The sequence below is a fragment of the Cyprinodon tularosa genome, unplaced genomic scaffold (assembly GCF_016077235.1).
Source record: "Cyprinodon tularosa strain WSP-4 unplaced genomic scaffold, ASM1607723v1 ctg20, whole genome shotgun sequence".
Classification (NCBI taxonomy): domain Eukaryota; kingdom Metazoa; phylum Chordata; class Actinopteri; order Cyprinodontiformes; family Cyprinodontidae; genus Cyprinodon; species Cyprinodon tularosa.
In genome coordinates this window covers 1,828,029-1,851,817 of record NW_024038734.1, presented here as the reverse complement: position 1 = coordinate 1,851,817, position 23,789 = coordinate 1,828,029, and the positions used below count along the sequence as shown (strand labels likewise).

Below are 23,789 nucleotides of genomic sequence, written 5' to 3'. Positions count from 1 at the left end.
TACTCAAACTTAGATCTGCGTGTATATAGATGTTGGAGATTAGCCTGTTTTCCAGTGTGGTCCTGTTTCTCTGACCGTGACTGAGTGGATGTGCTCTCTTCGTCCTCTGGCATGGGAGCTGCCTTGGAGCTCGTCTGCCTGGCTGTGTGTTTCCTGGATGGGGCCGCCTTTTACAGCTGCTTTTTGTATCTCTGCTTCTGTCTCCCTGAACCCCAGTCGGCCTTGGCAGATGGCCGCTCACACTGAGCCTGGTTCTGCTGGAGATTTCTTCCTGTTAAAAGGGAGTTTTTCCTCTCCACTGTCGCTACAAGCATGCTTAGTGTGAGGGATTGTATTTGAGTCAATGAGTCGATGCAATCAACTGGTGTTCCTTAGATAGAAAACTTTGTATCGATTTGACTGTATGATCTGGTTGAACTGTAAAGTGCCTTGAGATGACATGTGTTGTGAATTTGGCGCTATATAAATAAACTGAATTGAAAATTGAAATATAGAGCGTATATATACATATATATAAGTCGTTCTTTCCACCGTGAGGCAATGTGTAGCAATCCTCACCAAATCCATCCACAAAATGCTTCAATTTTGGATCAAACCATTTCCATAACATTTTGACAGTGAGCCAGAAAAAGAAACTGGTGTGACTAAAAAATGAGGCTTAGTGAAGCCAAAACAAAATAATTAGTACTCTGAGGTATAAAATCTTTATCCAAAGGGGAGGGACGGGACATTTTGCTCTGTAATTATTCAAAACCAAGAAGGATGCATCAGACTCTCCACCCCATAAATGTCTGAACGATAACAAAAGCAAAGCTCTTAACATTCCAGAATTGAAAAATAAACAAGCAGAGAAAATAAGAGCTTCACTAGATTAGGATAAATTGCAGTTAGGCCACGATTGACCCCTGATCTGCTGAGCTGAGAATTTGTGGACTATCTTGGTGATTTTCCTTCTTTGCTGCAGGAGGTAATTTACAAGCTGTCCGTTTCAGAGAGTCTGGGGCAAGACCTGGGATTAGACTGTGACCAGCAACAGAGCCTATGGATCACCATAAATCCCCACTGATTGAATGCAAATTGGAAAAGTACACCCTGTGTTGTCAGTATACATCATGAGAACAGAACTCCCACAGCCCACACAAAAACAGTGAGAGCGCACTGATTGAATACGCCAGCCCCTTTTCTGTGTGTATTTAAGTGTTTATATGGGAAAAAGGCGACCTGACATAATTTATAGGCTAAAGAGTGGATCACACTTTTATATTGTAAATCTCAATTACATAGCATCATTTGTTTACCGGCCAATTCAGATGAAATCCTCATAAGGTTCCCTGCAGAGAGCGTCATAAATTCTTAATAAACTGCAGTGCAGACCTTTGTACAGCAATGACCTAAATCCTGCAGCTCACCTCTACACTACACTCATTTCTTTAAATTTTAATAAGGCTCCATTACACATATTTAACAGTCTTGCAAAAAGCCCCAAACAGCACCATGTACACCTGCACAGCTTTTATGGTGAACACAATATTCTCGGACCATGACACAACCAGGCAGAGTTCTGAAAAAACAAAGAGGGAAAGGTGGGGTGAGCTGCGCTTCCATCAGTCTGGGACCATCTGCCAATGTGTTTTATATGAGGAGCAAACCCTCACAGGCCCTGCAGGCCAGAGGCACAGAACGCAAGTGATTAATATGCCTAGGTTAATGAGCAGACCCAGCATTGCCTTTGCTTCTCTGACTCTGTCAGTATGTGAGCATCCAAGCGTTGATTCACTTAACTACCGCTGCTAGAATATGTCCACCCTCCCCATGTGCCGTGCGGAGCTGCAAGTGGTCCTTTGGCATCTCCGGCTTTGTTAGAGGTATGGCCCCAAATATAAACCGTCGGCATGAAAAAGAAAAAAATTATCTGCCACCTGGCAATTATGCTGCTAATTAAAAGGCGAAGCACTCTTAATGGATTCATCTCTCGAGAGGTTTATACCTCTCTCCACAAAAACGCACTGCCCCCTTCTTTCTACCTCTACAAACTGAAGCATTCTCTTTCCCTCCACCCCACAACGATCTCCAGGCGCCCTCGTTGGAAACGCTGGGGCCAAAAGTCGCCTGGTCTGTTAATGTTTTGGTCCATGCCAAGATAGAGAAGGCTAAGAGGGACAGCTGGATGGGTTCAGAGGCTGAAGGGGTCCTTACTCTTGGCTACGACATCTGTTTCAACAGCAAAAGCTTTTCATTTATTTATACTTTGAGTGCTTTAAACTCAAAAATCTTTTAAAAGGATGTCTCTACATGCGCACATCGATGGAAGATATACATAAAAAGATGGAAACAAGTTTCTACAAATAGAAGAGGATAAAAGGATAAAATACTCCTCTGGATCCGACACATCTATGCATATGTGCCTGCAGAGACCCAATGCCAGTCAACAGAAGCATTGCATGCAGACATGCACAGAACAACATATATACACACCTGCACAGCTGCCCATCTGTTTTCTTTGGGGGATAACACTGTTTTCATTAAAGCGAATATGCATCTTCAAAAGCTGCAGCGAGGCATATAAAAGGGACTTTCCAGGGCAGCTTATTCCCTTTTCATATGATTCAAATGTAATTAGGTCAGCACAGGTAAGACAGTTACTTTGTGATAGACAGCCTTCTCCAATATTAAATGTCTGAGGGCGCCTTAAATAAAATATCGGATGTGCTGGGTTCCAGGGGGCCAGCAGCTCATTATGTCTGACAATGAGGGAGAGAAATCTGCTGGAGCCTAAGAGCAGATGTTTCCAGTTAGTGAAGGTATCCGCAAATCCAATAGTTGAGCACTAACTAGACACCCAGAAAGTCATTACTGAATCTTAACCTTTCAGAGAGCAGGTGTAGCGGTAATGAGCACCGCTGCTTTTTGGAGGTTTCTCCACTTCCAAAATCAAACCAAATCTATGTGTTGTAGTTAAACCTGACATTCAAATTGATCAGCCCAGTCGGGTTTTAACTTTATTACTTAAAGTGTCAAAAACACAAGAGCTGAACTATTTTACCGATATCCAGTTGGGATTCCTTTCAACCGGTATTGAGACTTACCCTGATTTTCATTTGCACCGAGCACAACCATGGCAATGTTTCTCTTCAGAGATTTATAAGTTCATACCTGGAGTGAGAAAATCAGTGTTTGACTTTTGCTAAATTTGACCAAAATTAGTTCCTCAGTGATTTGAAAATTGTAATTAAAATACAAATGCAATTAATTGTCCAGCTCTAACAAGAACGTACCCATCAAATATTCCATTAAATTCGAAAGATTATAAAAGCACTTTTAGCAGTGGTAAATTGGAGGCAGCATGTCTTTCACATCATTGGGGAGAATCCTGAGTCACTGTTTTTTAACAACAATGTTTAGATTTATCGTAGTTTAGAGGAAATTATGTGCATCTTTCAAGTAATTTACTCAGTTTGGTGACTTTGAATGGATTTTCCTTATTTTCAGTCGTTATACTCTAGAATTGTTGCCAGCGTTCAGGTCCCTTCAAGACCTAGTTTATGTAACATTCCAGCTGTCAATCAGAAAAAGGTCATATTTTTAGGACACCTTTGTTTATAAAGGGGTTCATGGTTGACAGGAAGGTGCCCAATGTGTGCGGCTGCAAAGCGAGCCCAAATCACCACCGATCCACCATCATGCTTAAAGGCTGGGAGGAGGTTTGTGTTAAATTTGATCCGTTTCTCAATATGTGTACTTTTGCGTTCTCATGTGATCGTGTACTTGTGAAACGTCATCATCCTCAGCCCTAGTACTGTTCCAATTCACAAGAACAGCAAACCGAGAACAGACAAAGTCCCCAGATGTTGTTCTCGCCCCTCCCTAATTACCCAGCATGCATCAGAGCAGACTTGTCTGTTCTTGAGATTGACAGCGGTCCAAGAATGCACTGCTGCAGCAGTAGCAGCATTAGCTTCCAGGTTAGCGCTCACAGAGCTCAGAGTATCAAATTAAAAGTTCTCTTTTCTGTTGCTCAATAAAAGTACATTTTAATATCATTTGAGGCGAGAACATTATACTTTTAAGCGTCACTATATGGCCCATTTACCGATTTAATGCGTAATTTAAAAAAAAATTCTGAAGTTGAGAGGACCACGGCAACCAGCGGACCTCCAAGGGTAACTGCAGCCTGTCCGCAGCAGCCCTCTCTCTGCATAGCCGTGTGTGAAGGACTGCTGGCTCTGATGCAGAGCTTTTTGTTTTAATTGGCAAAATGTTCATTTGATTTGTTTTTATCTTATTATTTCTGCAATAAATGAAAAAAGTCAGAATTTTTTATAATCTAGACTATTAATAACAGGAGGTGAAAAGCAGCTCTAGATGAGCCGAGCGTATGGTGACGTCACGAGTACGCTTCTGTTCAATTGACCCATATTTATGCTGTGTGCTCCCATTCTCCCAATGTCCACACTACAGTATTCCGTCTTCTCAAAAACATACTTGGCGAGGACACAAGTCTGTACTCGCTTTCTTGTGAATTAAGAAACGGTCTTGGTTTCCATGTTTACCTTAATCTCATATCTCCAAATGCTAATTCATCCAGATGTAACTCCAAATATCGGTTCTACTTCCATATTTTTTTTGTATCAACAAATATTTTTCAACGTTCTCCTGCAGGGTTCCTACTGCATAAGGCAAGTTAAATTCAAGACTTTTTAATGCCACTTGAAATAAAAATTTAAGACCAAATTCAAAAGAAACACAAGAAAAACCTGCTTGCGACAACTTAACCCAAAGGTTTATTTTAACATAAACCACTGCACTACTGTTTCAAATTTTGAAAAGCTTCCCATACAGGAAGAAAGCTAAAAACACACAAACAAGAGATATATTTTAACAATTATTTAACTGAATTCACAAACTTTGTTTTAGCAGGGAACAAAAATCTGATTTAAAGTCACAACATAACCATTCTTAAGTCTTTTTGCAGTTATTTTTCTTTTATATCGTTTTCTTTGTATGTTTGATTTGGTGATAAGTGGAGGCGTTGCAGAGACAAGGGTGGAACAAAACAGAGAAATACCGGCTGTTTCTCGGAAACTTGATTTTGACGCTTTGTGTTTCGTGCTTCGCATTTGCGACTCCACTGCCTTAATTACCATCGTTCTGAGCTTGAATGACTTCTTGCACAAAATCCACTGAGCCTCATGTATGTTCCCTGGTTTTAGCCATGGAGAAAACTCTTGGCTGGAGTCAATTCTGGTTACATTTACACTTGCTCATATTTTCCAGATAAAAAGTTATTGGCGCATCTACCAAATGTCTCGGCCGCAACAACGCTTTTATTGGTTCCGCTATCGTGACGGAACCAATAATGGCGAGCCGTTATTTTTTTTTTATACAAAAAAAAAAAAAAAAAAAAAAAAAGGCAATTTTAACGTTTTATTTAGATTACAAAAATAAATTGTAATAAAAATAATCCTATTTATCTTTTTTTTAAATTAAGACCTATGAAAGACTTATTTAAGACATTTTAATACCAATTAAGGCCTTAATTTTATTTTGAAGAATTCAATGCATTTTAAGACTTTTTAAGGACCTGCGGGAACCCTGTCCTGTTTTCACTGTTATGAACTTTAACAAGTCATGCCTCTACAGCATGATATGACGTTTTTATAGTTCATGTAAACCCAGTAGAGTCTGACCTTGAGGTGAATTTGCTGGGACGTCCACTCCACGAAAGATTGACAACCGTCTTAAATGTTTCCCAGCTGTGAATAATCTCACTGCAGGATGACTGACTTGAAGACATTTGGAAATGGATTTAGAAGCCTTCCTAGATTAATGGACATTTCCCCCTGCCTTTGTATTAACACACAGCAGAATGCGCTAGAGCAGAACACAGCCAGGCCTCCTGCTTTTATTGCTGCAGCTACACCTGCTGATGATCAGTTAATCAACAATATCTGATTAGAACACCAGCTTTTCACTTTAACCTCTTAAATCCTCCTGAATCACCTGATGTCTTGTCTCTTCCACAAAGTTTCTTAATCTAGGCTAAAACAAACATTGTATTTTTCTACATCTAGAAAAGAATATCTTTAATGATATAAGAAGAAAAAAAAAAACAGGTGATTTTCATCTTGTCCTCGGATGTAAAATTGTAAAACAAACAACCGTTTTACTATGACGGGACCTATTCCACATTAAGCCGCCTTTATGGTGTTGGTTTTTGCCAGCATGTCATCTGTCGTCAGCGAACCAGATTAAGGGAGACAGAAAAAGCCAACTGTTGTTTTTCGGAGCAGAAATCTGTGACATCTGAAGACTGTGTCCTTTCAGAGGAAGCGCGTTCTTGAACAAAAGTGGTTTTAGAAAAACCCACAGCTGGTACGTGTCGACCACAGAAGCAAACATATCCTTCCAACAGAGGAGTTCTGTGTGCTTTGTGGCAAACTTCACCAGCAAAGTTTTCTATGCTTTCACACTGACGTGAAGGCCTAATGCAGACGCAACAAGTCTTTCTGTAAGTTAAAAGAAAAATTATGTACAGCCTCTCAGTAAAGAGCAATAAAGTGCAACAATACTGTAGGCGTGCCAACATGAAGGCAGAATCCCCAAACCTAAGTAAAGCCTTGTGTTGAATTACCGACTGGGATTTTAGATTGAAGGCAGGGTTTTATACCTAAACCTGTACTTTATATTCAGAATAATTATCTTAATTCTCAAGAAATACTTTGAAGTAATCATTGATTTAAAACAATTCAAAAACGACTCTCCTCACCACTCAGCCTTTACATATTTCAATCTTTGTCACACCTCAGTTTAACAAAAATGTCACAGGAAAGCAACATTTTTCCAATAGAAATACAGCAGGTCCATATATTCTGTGAAGCGGTCTTCATATTTCTAATAGTTTTTTTTTTTTTTTTTTTTTTTTTTGTCAACAAACCATTAAAAAACATTTTCAGTCATATTTCTTAATTTGGGTTTAAATTTAAGAACAACAAAGCCAAGATTTGGCATTCAATAAACTAAGGCATTTGAACTGACACTGATCTTAAATAACACCTATAAGTTAAACCAATTAAAATCTACTCATTTAAATCAATTACTAAGTAAGATAATTGGTTTCATCTTTCTTAATAATCCTATAATAAGTAAACCAATGTTTGGTTTTCCTCTCTTAGTTTCATGGGAGATTAAACTATGCTTGAATTCTATATATTTCTCTAAAAACTAAAAAAGACAGTTCATGATGTCTGTCCCAATTTGTCTGACTTAAATTGAAAGAAAATAGAAATTCGATTAATGGCGCTGCCCTATTGCGTATTGATTTTTGAAATAATTTCTAGCAGACAAGTGCTACCTTACCACCGAAAGCTTTAAAAGCCTTTTTGTACCAAAAAAAAAAAAAAAGGAGGAAAGCTTTAAATTCCACATTATTTCAAAACATGCATGTTTAAATGAGTGACAGAAAAGAACAGAATTAATACATGACTGAGCCCAATACATGGATACAGGCATAACTAAAGATATTAATCTGATTCCAAGAGCTCTCAGGCGTTGCTGACACCAAGATGAGCCATTGGTGATACACGTTCATTGTAACTTACAAGGTCAGCGATGGTGCGGCCCAGTTTGTCCATTCTGGATCCCGCTTCGGCAATTTTCTTGGCAGCGCTGATGACATCAGAAGTATTTTTCAGTGGCCCCTTTCCCCTGAAAATAAAAGAAGCAAAACATCAGTCAAAAACATATTTTTTCTCTCTTGGAGTCGGTATAATGCGGCAGTAAAATCTCTTTAATGGATTCCCTGTTTCTTTAAGAGGACTGTTTTCCATCTGAAGCAGCATCATCTCATAAACCCTGAGAATGGTGCAAGTAAAGTTCAGAGAAATAAAGAAAACTCACAAAAGGATTAGAACATGAGGGAGTGCTGGCCTAGGAGTTAGAGCAGTGCACTTGTGCTCTGAGAAGGTTGCAAGTACCCGGTTGGATCCCCACAGTCTGCACTCTGGGTCTCTGAGCAAGACGCCTAGCCCCAGACTGCTCCCCGGGCACCGCACAATGGCAGCCCACTGCTCCCCAAGGGGATGGGTTAAATGCAGAAACAAATTTCTTCATTGTGAGATGAATAAAGTTCAAATTATTATTATTTATTTGTTTAGATATTCAACAAAAAAAATCTGAAAAAATGTCGACTGAAAACATGCAAATTTATGTTTTAAAGAACGAGAAAGAAGAATCAAATTAACAGCAGAGAAATGAATAATAAAAAAACTTAAAGCTGCACTAAACTTTTTGCAACACAGAATATCCATTTTGACCCTATTGAGACACAAACTGTCCAACACCAGGTCAGTCCAGCTCTGACCTGACCCAGCGTAAAAGCTTGTCAGCTATTTGCGTTTTTTCAGCACCCCTCAAGGGACTTCTGGGACACAGTAGGCAAGAGAGACAAATTGGATTCAAAGCTGCTCTCTCCAGGCTAAAAAAAAAAAAAAACAGCCATCCAACCCAGAACAGATGGAATTTCGTGTTCGGTTCTCTCCTTTCCTCTTTCCTTCCCTCCCATCTCCAGACATTCCTTCTCTTGTTCCCCCTCTGCTGCTCTGATGTTAAACAAGCCAGGGTCCTAGAGGAAAAGGCCATGCGTCAGAGCACATGCTGGAGGTCCTCATGGGACGAGCCAACCCCTAGAGACAGAGCTGAAAGCATTGTGATGCTTTGGGGAGTGGGGAGAAAAAAGGCATGCAAGCAAAATAAAAAAAAAATGGTTAGGTTTGTTCTAAAAAACATCATAAGGAAAAGTCCCAACTGATTTATATCAGACCAGTAATGTCCCCCTTTTTTATATCTATATACAGCCAGTGGTTTTGAACCATTTCTACAACACCAGCAAAAAAAAACAGGTCACAAAAATAAAAGAGGACAGAAACTTTTACAGGTTTGATATGAAGAATGAATTCATGAGGACGAACAGGAAGGCGTTTCCAGGCTGCGGGTCCTTGGCTCCAACAGATGCGTGTAAACAGAGCACTACAGTGACTTCTGTGACATGTGGCTGCCAGATATACTGCGTGTAGCCAAACCATGAGAGCTGCTCTACAGCCACAAGCAATGCTGAAGATGACATCAATTCCTCACACACTCCAGATTTGCCAGAAGAGGTCGATTACCTAATACAGCATTAACCTTGGCGGAGCTTTACACCATCTCAAGGTTCAAAGGACAATAATTCGGATGTGGGCTGAATTCACTGGCTGCTGACCTTCCCACCGCTATAGCAGAATACCAGAGTGAAGGCATAATGTTCGGATAAATTTGTTGGCTGCCAAATATCTGTGTGCTCCCTTGGACACACAAACAGAGTGTAGGTTGAAACAATGGATGTTAAACCTTGAACTGCAAGTTTTATTTATAGGAGCAGCTTACCGGCAATAAAGTAATAAAAGGTTTGTTTAAAATAAAGCCAGAATTCTGCCAAAAGTGCAGATGTGTAATAAATACTTATACGGCCAGTTTTATTAAAAACATAACCAAGTAAACTACCCTCCACAAGCATTTTGAACGTTTAATACCTGCAGATTTAATAGTCTTAGGCTCCCAATATGTCCCAACCATCAGTTCATGCTCCTTCTCTGCTCTCTTGCTTTTTATGTTCCTTTTGATTTGCTCCTGTGGATCCATTTCTGTGCTCATAACTTTTTAGGGTGGAACCAATCAGGGAAAGTAAACTGCCCGTTATTAGCTACTTTTCAGGAAGTCTCACCCCCTCTGGCTAATCAACGTTTTCTTAAAAAATTTTACATTCTCCACTGTTGCTACAAGCATGCTTAGTGTGAGGGACACTGAGTCGATGCAATCAACTGGTTTTCCTTAGATAGAAAACTTTGAATCAATCTGACTGGATGATCTGGTGAACTGGAAAGTGACTTGAGATGACACGTGTTGTTAATTGGAGCAATAGAAATAAACTGAATTGAAAATTGGTTAAGTGATTTTAGCATTTAAAAAAATAAGCTTCACACAGTATTAAATGTGTTCTGGCGCAGTAGCAATATGCTCCAAAAGGATTGAGATTAAATTTGCAGCTTCGTCTGAGCTAAGCTAATGTTAGATTCACTGTTTATGTTAAGGAAAGTTCGGCTTGAAGGAACTTTGGTTAACAGTTAAACCCAGACATATCAATTTCTAATCTTTGCCGGACGCTCGCTGATGTTTTTTGAGCCCAGAGCTGTGCCGACTCGAAGCCATTTCTCTGTCCTGTAACGACCTAGCCTGGAATAAACGGCGTTACTTTTTTACTCCTGTTTTATAGTCCTTTTTTATAAATAACTTGCTCCCAGGTAAAGAACCGGTGGGGAAGTTCCGAGGCGCAGCTGCCTTCAGGGGGACCTAACTTCAACAGTTTGCAGATACTGTATAGCTTTTTCCCTCCCTTTATAAGCTTCTATCCCTTTTCTTCAGTTTAGTCCTGGTTGGGGTTGCGGTGGGGCTGCGACCCATCTCCGGTGTTCTGTCAGATCAGCATACCCGTAGTCAAGACGTCAGATTTGCATTCATCCCTTTAGTTTTGTACAAAAAATAGACTTTAAAATACCTCAACGGGCGTGTATCAGTTTAGTCTTGTGAAAAAAACATTTTTTTTTTAGGTTGAGATTGCCATACACTTCAAAAAAACACCAAAAGTAATTGTTTTTTTGTAGATGACAAAATGGATACACGCCCGTTGAGTTAGTTTAAAGTCTATTTTTCATACAAAACTAAAAGGATCAACAGGTATTGATTATGGTATGCTGGTCTGATCGGGTATGCTCATCTGGCAGAACACCACCAGTCTACGGGCGAGAGGTGGGGTTAACCCTGGACAGGTCGCCAGTCTGTTGCAGAACAACACAGAGACACACAACAATGTACAAACCTTCAAGCCTTTAGAGAAGCCATTTAACCTAACAGTAATGTTTTTGGACTGTGGGACGAAGTTGGAGTACCCGGAGAGAACCCACACATGCTCAGGGAGCAGGAGTCAAGACCAGAACCTTCTTGCTGCAAGGCAACAGCGCTACAAACTGCACCAACATGTAGCCCCCTTTATTGTATTGATGACAGAGATGACTGCTGGATAGGAAATCAGAATTCTAATATTGAGGAGACCAATGATTAGCCTTAAGATGCTATGCTAACGTTACTGGCCACAACTAGAAAGAACAGTGGAAGCGGGAGTCCTTATTTGCCCTTTTAACAAAATATGTAAAAAGAAAAAAACAGAAATACATTTTTGATATTAGTTATTTATTACTATGTGATAAGTCAAGATTATTGTTTGTGTAGTCTTCTGCCCTCTGTTATCAGGTATATCTGATTGTGTACAATAGGATTTTGAGCAAAGTTTTTACCATTAAATTATGCAAAAGTGTCAGATGAAAAACATTTCAGAAACCGTATGTATCAAATATGATATATTTTGGCATTACAGGGTTAAAGCTGTAATGAAAATAAGCTAGAATTAAATCTAAGCACCAGATTAAAAATTTCACCCTGGAGACGGCACTAATAGATGAGCTCTGAACAAAAGGGGAATGTTTTGAGGTTTCTAAACAAGAGTAGCAGTAGAACATTGATTTATCTTTGGTATTAGAGTTTAAACATTTAAAATCTGAAGCCAGAGAATATTGGTGCTTGAATCAGATCCTAACTAAAGTGCACTCCTGTCAGTGTTGCTATGGCAGCATCCTTATTATCCATAGAGTTACTCTGTTTTTACCTTATTGCCTTTTGATTAATTATGCAGTATCTAACCAGGGAGCTTAGGAGTTAAAAAATAGAAATGCATGAGGACGATTTAAACATGACTGTTTCATTAAAAATGCAGCCACTGTAGAGTATATAGGATAAAAAGTTTTTAAATGTAACTCCATCTAAATACAATGCTGTGCTCGCACCCAACGCTTCTTCAACTCCTCAACTTTGACACCTGTGCGATTCGAGGTCAGATGATCCGGTAGTTAAGCCTCTCTCTTCTATTCTTTCCAACCTATTGAGAAGCTCGGCTTTATTTTCTTGGATGAGTAGGAAAAAACGTTTTATCATTTTTCAGCAAGTTAGTCCTCCCCCAGTGAAAGCTCTCTGCTACGCTTTCAAGGATTTTTCACAACCATTTGTAGCAGCTGAATATAAAGAGGTTTTAGGTTTTTGGTAAAAACCACAAGTTTTAGAATACAGTTACATCTTAAATCCGAGATATGATTGTTCCTTATGTCCCTAACAGAGCAGTTGGCTCTGGACGTCTTAGTTATCAGGCTTCTCTCCTGTGGAACCAGCTACTAGTTTTAGTCCGTGAGGCAGACACCCTGTCTACTTTTAAGGCTAGGCTTAAAACTTTCCTTTTTGATAAAGCTTATAGTTAGAGTGGCTCAGGTTATCCTGAGCTATCTCTATAGTTATGCTGCTATAGGCTTAGACTGCTGGAGGACATAGGGACCCCTATTTCATCATTTTGTTTCATTCCATCTCTATTTTCCCACTCTGCAGAATCTGTTACGTCAATCTCTAACGTTCGGCTCCCTTTGCTTTCACTCAAAGTAGCTTCATCTGGTCTTTTCCTGTTTGGCTGTGACTCCAGCTTGGAGGGAAATATCAGCTGTGCTGCTGCCATCAACACCTTTTTTTTTATACATATTTGAGATCGGCCTGTTTTTTAGCCTGTTTTTCATGGGAGTTGGCTCGGAGCTCGTCTGCCAGGCTGTGTGTTTCCTGGACGGGGCCGCTTCTGTCTCCTTGAACCCCAGTCGGCCTCAGCAGATGGCCGCTCACACTGAGCCTAGTTCTGCTGGAGGTTTCTTCCTGTTAAAATGGTGTTTTTCCTCTCCACTGTTGCTACAAGCATGCTCAGTGTGAGGGATTGCATTCAAGTCAATAAGTAGATGCAATCAACTGGTTTTCCTTAGATAGAAAACTTTGAATCAGTTTGACTGGATGATCTGGTGAACTGTATCAGTGCCTTGAGATGACGTGTGTTGTGAATTGGCGCTATAGAAATAAACTGAATTGAACTGAGTTAGTAGGGGTGAGTATTGGCATGGGTGTTGCAATACCATATGTGTCTTGATACTTGGGTTACAATGCGATATTTTACTATATTGCAATATATTTCCCAGCTATCAAATTTAATGTGTAGAAAAAAAAAGAGTGGTGTAAATGTTCATCAAAAGATAGTGATTAGTTATTTTGGCATCCATGATGTTTGGGGTTTGAGTCATGTTTGACTCACAGCGCCATCTACCAGAGTGGCTGTGCAGAGGTAACCCATTTTCCCCTCATGGATTTAGGTTAAAATGTTTTGGGGGGTTTTTTAAATCGATATTGGTACCTGAAAGATCGATATTATATTGGGCAGCTCGAAATCACGATATATTGCCAAATAAATTTTTTACCACACCCCTAATAATTAGAATATAATTCTCATGTGCTTTAAAAGCGTTCTATACATTTATTGTTCATATGCTGACAGCTCTGCAGGAACAGAGATCACAGCTTATATGTAGGGATGCACGATATAATCGGCCCCCTATTGGTATCGGCCTGAAAACTGAATATCGGACATCGGCCACCCCACTGATATTTAACCCCATATTTTATCAGTCTTTTAAAGTCTAAAAAAAAAAAATATATACTACTTCTTCCTCAAAAACTTCTGTTTTACAGACTTAAAAACTTCTAAAGATGAGGAAAAAATATTGATACATTAAAATATCACAATATCTTCATATGCTGATATATTGCCATTTAAAAACACCATATCAATCTCTTTTACTAATGAAATATTGCTATATGTCATCGTTATTCTGTCCCTCATTTTAAGTGAAATACAATTCTTGCTTAAAGTTAATTTTTGGTAAAAACTGCCACCAACTTTGTAAGTGCGTGCAAAGAGCTACAAATAGACAAGAGTGGATGTCACAACCCCAAAATTGACTCCTTCTTAAAAGACAATCTCTGTCACTGGCTGTTTAACCCCCCACATGCATCCCATATGGCAGGCTCCTGGGAGAGAATGATAGGAGTCACACGCCGTATTCTTGATGCAATGCTTCTGGAACACAAAAATGCTAAACTTACACATGAGGTGTTAGTGACATTCATGGCTGAAGTGACTGCAATAGTAAATGCACGGCCACTAACAACAGTATCTACAGATCCGGAAAACCCAGTCATCCTTACACCTGCCATGTTGCTCACCCAAAAGGTTGGCACTCCTCCAATACCACCTGGTAGGTTTGAAAGCCATGACCTATTCAGAGCACAATGGAGACGTGTGCAGCACTTGGCCAATGTCTTCTGGAGCCGATGGCGAAAAGAGTACATTACTGGACTCCAACATCGCCGCAAGTGGAAAGTAGTGAAACCGAATCTACAACCAGGAGATGTAGTCCTGCTCAAAGAGGGATCAGAGCACAGAAACAACTGGCCTCTTGGACTAATCACAAAGACTTTCCCCAGCGAGGATGGGCGGGTCAGAAAGCTAGAGGTGAAAATATGCCGTAAGGGAGAACACAAACATTTCTTGCGGCCCATAAGTGAAGTTGTGTTATTGGTGCGTAATGACAATGCTTAGAGATGTTCATGCTATTTGTTCTAAGATTTATTTGCTGTTATTCAGAAATCTTGAGTTATGACATCGTGAGGATGCCAGACGGGGAGTATTCTGTCCCTCATTTTAAGTGAAATACAATTCTTGCTTAAAGTTAATTTTTGGTAAAAACTTGTTCTATTATTCTTCCCCAGAGGTCACTTTTGTCATTTGTATGATGTTTTTCTTGTGTGTGAAGTTTGTGTAAAACGCTGCCCTCTGGTGGCCAACGGTAGTAATCAGAAACTAAACGACCTGCAGTATTTTCTATGATCCAGCTCTGGAGGTGTAACGTGTACATCCACCTCTCTACTCATTTCTTCGTTTGGACTCTTGGCAGATCATAATCTGTAAGTTTTGTCATCACAGTAAAGTGTACTTTTATGTTTCTCAGTAGTTTCAGGAACTTTTGTGCTTTATTTTTCATTATATTTGCTGTGTGGAATAAGCTAATATTGTCGGCAGTTGAATGCTAGCTCAATGCTAAAGCTGAGGCTGTACACTTGACATGCTATGTGTGTGACATTATTTTAAGTTATGCAAGAGCATTTATGTATTTTCCTTTTTTGTATGTTTACAGTTTAACAAATTAACATGGTCTTCAGTAAAGACAGAGAAAAGGAATCGTGTCTCTTCATTGCTGGAACCATATGTGTTTAGCTCGCTGTCTAAGTTACGTTAGATACACTAACTGAGGGCAGAAGAATCGTTATGCTACGAAATCCCCTGAAAATTCATGAAATGTTGCCATATTTTTTATGTTGATATATTGACGCGGTATCGATCTATTTTACTAACAAAATCTCACAAGAATTTGCAAAATATCACGAGAGTTTGTAACAGAACGATGAAATTTCACGAGATTTTGAAAGTAAAATAGATTGATACCGCGTTTTTAAAAATCAATTTGATATCAGCATATGAAAATATATTTGAGTATATTATTTTTGTGTCAGAAATGGATGGACAAAACTGCTATTTTCAATGACTACTTATTTTTGTCCAGCTTTAACATCGTTATCAATATCTGTTATCGGCTACATGAGTTTTAAAATATCGGATATTGGCCAAAATCCCAATATCGTGCATCCCTACTTATATGCAGTGTTTGCTTCTCAGCTTCTCTTAATTGGTTGATGCTCAGCATCCAGCTGCAAAAGTTCAGATTTTCCAACTCGAGCGTTGGCTGCTCTAGACGCGCTCAACGCATCGAGCTAAACGTGCAGCACAAAACAGAAAACTTTAAAAGCTTTAAGCCCCTTTAGGCGCATCCACCACTGTACACCAGATTCCCTTTATGCACAAAACATATCTGGTTTGAACAACCATCAATGGTTGGATAAAAAAAACGGCATAACATTCTAGTTTTCCGAAGGTAGAAATTGCTCTATGAAATAATCTATGAAAACCACAGCATAATGACAGCAGCGGACCGGGACGCAATGCCTGACCAGAAATATTACTTCTTTTCGCCTCCAGATGTCCAGGTCTGCAAAATATTTAAAGGTTTGCTGCAGAAACCTTCCATAATAATCGTTGGGACTGCAAAAAGCTCTAAATCATCATCTTACAGTTAATTACTATAGTTTTATAGATGAAGAAAAGAGCGTTTATTTTTATAACTGTTCTGTATATTAGGTGGTATAGCATCTTGCTGAGGGGGAAGACTCTTCTGTAAGTGTCAGTGAAAGTAATTTACATTATCGGCTTAGCTCCACAGTAGCTTATAAAAGGTTCTTAACATAACAGAAGGGAAATTAAGTTCCAGCAGAAAACATTCTGGATTGTGTCGTCAAAACACAGCCGACAGCTTTAAGATGAGAAAACCAAAAACTTAAATGTGTTTCACCGTTAAGAGAACAGCAACAGATGAAAGCGGTTATGAATTCTGACAGATGATTTTTAAACATATAAAGAACTATAATTTTCTTCAAATCATTTGAACGGGATACAGAAAAAATAAGGAGTCTTGCAGGTAAATATAAATGAAACCATGAAGGAAGAAAGTTTGGACAGCACTGTGATTTATCCATGTTATTACCCGTGCTGAACTGCTGATTAGATGTCAAAATAATCAGGACGATGGAGGAGGATGAGTCCAATAAGTAACGCCTGCTTGGGATGAGACTGTCCAACTTAATATATCAGAAAATCCGATACTTTCTAATATCCAAACCAAAAATATAGAGCCTCAAGAGTACGCAAAATGACCACATCTTAACTCTGATACATAGATCTCATAAATGCAAAACAGGAAATAAATCCAAAGCTTTGATGATTTTTTCGTTATAGGGTCATTTTCCTCTTCTCAAATTCTCCAGTATTCCTTTGTGCAATAGTTTTACAATAGTGGAAAGGCAGTATTCATGCATTATAAAAATGTCAAAGCAATCAATATCCTCATGCCTGTATCCATTCACCCATTTTGTAGTAAAAGGTTACAATACTGTTATCCTTAGTCTTTAGAAAGATTGAAAAGCAAATAAAAGCTGCTTGGTTTGGTGAAACTTTGCGGGTCAATGGCTGTTAACATTTCAAACTGTTCTTCTGTGGTTCGCTGTTTTACATATCTAGTCACTGAGACAGACTCTTTGAACCATTCAGAAGATGAGGATAAAGGGAAGCATTACATCATTACCGGTGTGACTCACACTTCAGCTACAAAATGTCCACAGTGATTCACCCACATTTCTAAAAGCAAAGTTATTCAGTGTCACATGGATTCAAACCACTTCCAGTCATTCTTCATGAAAACCTGACTGTCATTTCTTGTAAAAAAAAAAAAAAAAACATTAACCCAATTTTAGGTTTCTGGAAACATTTTGTGATTATAAAGAACCTAATTGTGATAATGTTGTTAGAGATTAACATATACTTTCTATTTTTAAATTAAAGAGTTAATTAAGTCCCCGAATATTTTAGCATTTTTCATGCTAGAACCAGACAGGGAAGCAAAAAAAAAGAATTTGTGGTTCAACAAAGGTTTACTTTATATACTGCCTCTGGGTTCTATCCTTAGGAAACATGGGATTTCTTTTCATTGTTACGCTGATGATTGTCAGATTTATTTGCCCATACAGCAGCAGGATGTACATTCAATCAAACATCTCCTGGCATGTCTAGGAGATATTAAAGCTTGGTTGGCCTTGAACTTTTTAAACTTTAATGAAAACAAAACAGACGTGATGGTGTTTGGACCCAGTGGCTCTTGTGAGTCCTCCTCTGTTGACCTGGGACCTTTGCAGGTATATTTTAAACCTGTTATTACTGATCTTGGTTTTAAGGTGGACAGTGATTTTAAATTGGACAGCCAAATTAGAGCCGTGGTTAAGTCCAGCTTTTATCATTTAAGGCGATTGGCGTCAGTGAAATCTTTTCTTTCCAGGCAGCATTTTGAAACACTGATCGACGCTTTTGTTTCAACTCGATTGGACTACTGTAATGCACTTTATCTGGGTGTCAGTCAGTCGCTGCTCTCACGTCTGCAGCTAGTACAAAATGCTGCTGCACGACTTTTGACAGGTACTCGAAAGAGAGAGCATGTGACCCCTGTCCTGGCCTCACTTCACTGGCTGCCTGTATACTTTAGGATTCATTTTAAAATTCTTATGTTTGTTTTTAAATCATTGCATAATCTTGCCCCAGCTTACCTCTCTGAGCTTCTTCATCCCTACGTACCCCATCGGTCTCTCAGGTCAGCAAATCAGCTGCTCTTGGAGGAACCGAGAACAAAAAGGAAGCTCAGAGGGGACGGGGCTTTCTCTGTTATGGGCCCCAAATTATGGAATGACTTACCTTTGCAGGTCAGAGAGGCCCCTTCTTTGTCCATTTTTAAAGCTCATCTTAAAACCCATCTATTTTACTTGGCTTTCAACACCAGTGGGATCTAGTTTTAAATTGTATGTTTTTTTGCTTTTAAACTGTTTTTAAATTATTTTTATTATGTTGTGTTCTTAAACTGTACAGCACTTTGTATCAACTGTGGTTGTTTTAAAGTGCTTTATAAATAAAGTTGGTATGGTATGGTAAAAAAAAAAAAAAAAAAGGGGTGTTAGATGTCGGGAGAGGCAGCCTAGTAGTTAGGGCGTAGAGCTTGGAATCCTGAGGTTCTGAGTTTGAGCCCCACTCCCACAACTTGCACACTGACTCTCTGAGCAAAGACAAACCCACTCTGCTCCCCCAGCGCCACAAATGGCAGCCCACTGCTCCCTGGGTTAAATGGAGAGAGTTGGCCTAGTGGTTAGAGCAGTGCGCTGGTCCTTTGAGAAGGTTATAAGTAGGGATGCAAACGGTTAATCGACTTTAGATTAATTGTCGATCAAGAGGTTGCTCGATCAAAATGTATTAATCACGATTAACCGCTAGAGGGTGCTAGCGCTTTACTGTAACTTGAACAAAGCGTGAGAATGAGAACACGCCTCGTGTCGCGAGAGAGACCAGGGTCACAAACACCTGGGATTTCTTCCTCCAGCTACCAGGAAGTCAGCTCATTCCACGCTGCTTCAAATGGCTACAGCCGAACGCGACAGCATCACTGCAGGTGCCGCCACCACTGGAGACGACGGTAACACTGTCCATACAGGGCCTCGGCGACATGGGGCTAAGCCTACATCTGCTATGAGTTTACTTCTGGCTGAAACCTATTCCGATGCCCGCAAAGGTGACGTGGAGAGTGAAGTGGATATGTACCTAAAGGACCCTCCTGCACCACTTGAGTCGAGCCCCACGTGCTGGTGGAAAGTGAATGAAAGGAGGTTTCCGACCCTGGCAACACTAGCAAAACAGTATTTGTGTACGCCAGGCACATAAGTCCCCTCTGAGCGTGTGTTTTCAGTAGCTGGGCTCACTGTAAACAGGCTACGTACACGCCTTACCCCAGAGCACGTTAACATGCTAATTTTCTTGAACAAAAATATATAGAACCTAGGCCTAGGTCAAGTTGTGATGTGCCACATTTCAGTTGGGAGAGGGTAATATTGAATCACCACTTTATTTGATTGTTCTGGTTTGAGGCCCTGTAATGTTATGCTATGTTGTTGTGTTCAGTGACCCTGTGAACGTTTCATTCTATTTTGCTGTAACCCTATACAAATTGAGGTAGAAATATGTTGTGGATGTTTCATTTTAGGATTGTTGAGGATTACCCAATTAATAGCCTATGCAGTTTCTTTCTAACCTATAGGCTCAATAATATTCTGTTTGGCTCTCTATTTAATTTCTTCTATTCTCTTTTTATTTCTGTTTCAAATGCAAGAACTGAGCCAGGTTTTTTTTTTATTAAAGATTTTGTTTTACCTTAAAAACGTGTCTGCTTTCTTCTCCTAATGCATAATTACTTGAGGAATGTATAATATAATACAATATAATTATGGTATCATAATGTTGGCTAATGTAATATTATACCTCAATTATATTTAGGCCCTATTGATGCCCTGAAACTCAGGTGAAAAACGCCGCTTATCAATTAATCGAAAGTCGATCGATAAGATAATCAACTAATGATTAATGAATTCATCGATAATTTGCATCCCTAGTTATAAGTAAACGGTTCAATCCCCACCGCCTCAACTCTGGGCTCCTGAGCAAGACCCTTAACCCCACACTGCTCACCGGGAGCCACACAATGGCAGTCCCCGAGGGGATTGGTCAAATACAGAGAACGAATTTCCCAATTGTGGGACAATAAAGGGATTTACATTTCACAGGGGGAGTAACGGCCTAGTGGTTCGGGTATAGAGCTTGGATTCCTGAGGTTGCGAGTTTGAAACCCACTGCCAAAAAGTACCACTCTGGGTCCCTGAGCAAAGACCCTTAACCCCAAAACTGCTCCCCGGACACTCCACATATGGCAGCCCACTGCTCCCCAAGGGAATGGGTTAAATGCGGAGGGTGAATTTCATTGCACTGTACTTGTGACAATGAAATTATTACAGCCCCTTAATAAAGATACTCCCAAATAAAATGAAACAACCATCTCCTTCAGAAGTCAATAAGTAAATCCAGATGTACATCCAGTAACCCTGCTGTTCTGGAAAGGCCAGACAGGCTTACATGAAAGAAAATTAGTGAGCCAAGAGCATCATGAATATCAAGTGGCACAGCAGGCAGGTCAGGGATTTATTGAAGAAAAGGTCACAGCAGGGTTAAGTTATCAAACCATTCTCTGAACTTTGACCGTTTCAGAAAGTAATCATCAAAAAAATGAGAAAAAAAAAATACATATGAATAAATAAATAAATAAAAGACAGATTATGGAGAAGCATTAAACCTACCAAAACATGGCTGTCTATCTAAAGGAGGTTCAAAGGTTCACTAGTATGAGAATCTGTAAACATGACAATGACTTTTCTGCACTCAATAAATCTGGTCACTGGGGGGAAAAGGAAGGAAGCAGCTGCTGCTTATAGAAACTAAGAAAAGTCTTTTTTGCCATTACCTAAAACCATGTGGAGACCACCATAAAACAAACACAATTATAAGTTTTGGCCTCAGTTATATTTGTCTGCAAACCATGAATAAAAAAGTTGTGACATGGGCATGCATTACTCCCAATGACAACAGGTAAGTAGTGTGTGCCGACAGTGTGACAGAAGCAGCCGGGTGAATTCGATATCACACAGAGAAACTGCCAGCTCAGATTTAGCTAAATCAGCACCGCTGGCTGAGCCGCTCTATAGAAAGAAAGTGACCAAAAGTGTTTATAGAGAAACAGCTGAAGGGTTTTCTGTAAAAACAACACTCCACAGTGGGTAGGGTGACTGTTCTCAGCCACAGTAGGCCACAATGTTTAAAAAAAGTAGAAAAAAGGAAGCCCAAAGACCACCAAACCTCCTTTAATAATCAAACGCTTAGGAAATTAAAGCCTGGAATAAAAGTTTACATCCAACAATGAATCTAAATCCTTAAACTGAGAACTAGACACTTAGCCAGTTTATGCATTTGGTCAGCTCATATCCAAGGTACTACCCAGAGAAAAACAAAAACAAACCAACAAAATCTACTCATCAGGGTGAGTTTGGCCTTTAGCATCTCCTTAGAGGAAGACTGTCCATTTAATTTTCATTCCACTGCACACAGAGTGCAGCTTATTTATGTAACAGGGGACGGGGAGATTTGATGCTCTGCATATTAAGATTAAGGGAGGATGGAAAAATAATAAAGAGGAAATCCTAGCTACCCCACTGCTTAAGTAAAATGGAGAACTCTGCAGCACGAACAGCAGAGTCACCCTCCGTATGAAGCGTTGTTCAAATACGAACAAATGTTGGTTAACCAATGTAGTCTTACAGAGGGACTGTACATGACAGAGACTTAGCTTAAGCTCATTATATCCGTCTAGTTCACAGAGACATGTTGACTGAAATTGAAAAAAAAAAAAAAAAAAAAAACAGTATAGGAATATAACTGTGAGCTAACAGAGACGACATTAAAGCAATGCTAATTCAATTCAATTATATAGCACCAATTCACAACACGTCATCTCAAGGCACTTTACAGTTCACCAGATCATACAGTCAAAGTGATTCAAAGTTTTCCATCTAAGGAAAACCAGTTGACTTCATCGAATCATTGACTTGAAGGCAATCCCTCACACTAAGCATGCTTGTAGCGACAGCAACTAGGAAAAAGTCCCTTTTAACAGGGAGAAACCTCCAGCGGAACCAGGCTCAGTGCGAGCGGCCATCTGCTGAGACCGACTGGGTTTCAAAGAGACAGAAGCAGAGACACAGAAAGAAGCAGTGATGTAAAAGGTGTTGTAATGTCTAATGTTATCTATATTAGGGATGGAACGGTTTATGAAAACCGTCGGAACCGTTCGGTTCGACTGTCTCGGTTCGGTTCGCGTGTGTTTCGTTCGGTTCATGCGCTGCTCCTTTTTCTCATAGGGGAAGCGTTTACACTCCAGAGCAGAAGGTGGCGGTACTGCGACCAAAGCCAACCACAGGTAGTAAACAAGAAGAAGAAGAAGCGAAGCAGCTTAGCCGGGTGTAGCAGGGGGAAAAAATCAGTTGTTGTGGAGAATTGTGTCGGAATGGCGAGTGGGAAAGAACAGGAGTTGGAAGACGCGCCAGCAGCACTTTATAGGTCTGCTGTATGGGACTACTTTGACTTTAGAGTGACCTACGATGACGGCGGAAAGAAAGTTGTGGATAAAGGTGCAACAGTGTGCAAGCATTGTGCAACACGTTTTGTTTACGCTAACAGCAACATGACCAACATGTCATGCTAACCTTGAAATCCCTCACACTCTGTCAGCAACCCCCGCTCCGCCCCGCTGCGCTCCAGACCGGCTGCTCAAAGCAAAGCCTACAGCCCCCACTGTGGCTCCGTCCGTCCGCTCCCCTCTGAGTCCCTTGGAGATGGTAGAGGGCATGCGCTAGATGATTAAATTTAAAGCAGCAAAACATACGGAAATGATCCAGGGTTCCCGCGGATCTTTTAAAATAATTAGAATCCATTATTTTTTGGGGGATTTTTTCATTAATTACATCAATTTTTATGGGATTTCGGTGTAACAATCAACATATATCGAACCGAACCGAAAACCGTGACCAGAAACCGTGAATCGAACCGAACCGTGGATTTTGTGAACCGTTCCACCCCTAAAAAAATAAATAAATATATACACATATATATATATATATATATATATATATATATATATATATATATATATATATATATATATATATATATATATATATATATATATATATATGTATGTATGTATGTATGTATGTATGTATATGTATATATATATATATATATATATATATATATATACACACACATATATATCTCTCTATCCATCTATCTCTCTATCTCTCTATCCATCTAAGTAAATAGAAAAGGAAACCACACTAAGATCTCAACTATCAGTGATCAGAGATGCTGTGACATTATGAGTTCAGACATTATTGCTTCATCTCACCTGGTGAAGTCCGTCATCTCCATCATGATCATGCACATCTGCTTAGCCAGCACAATGATGTCATTGCCGCTGTCATCCCATTTGGATACCTCAGCATCCAGCTTGCTCTTCTCCTCCTGGAAGCTGGCCACCTGCTCTGCAATCTTAGCCTTCTGCTCCTGAGGCAACTGCGCCATGATGGCCTGCAGAAAGAATTAGAGCAAGTTTCCAGGGTTAGTAATGGAGACCTGGACATGGAGA

The 23,789-nt window shown here is 39.7% G+C and overlaps 1 protein-coding gene across 1 annotated transcript in view; it reads right to left on the bottom strand.

Moving 5' to 3' along the window:
* Nucleotides 1–23,789, bottom strand: part of ctnna1 (catenin (cadherin-associated protein), alpha 1) — a 107,765-nt gene that overhangs the window by 14,283 nt on the left and 69,693 nt on the right. Inside the window, exons 15-16 of the mRNA XM_038284582.1 lie at nucleotides 23,550–23,731; nucleotides 7,599–7,704 (exon numbers count right to left, since the gene is read on the bottom strand). Of these exons, the coding sequence (XP_038140510.1) occupies nucleotides 7,599–7,704; nucleotides 23,550–23,731 (288 nt within the window). The remainder of the gene's footprint in view (nucleotides 1–7,598; nucleotides 7,705–23,549; nucleotides 23,732–23,789) is intronic.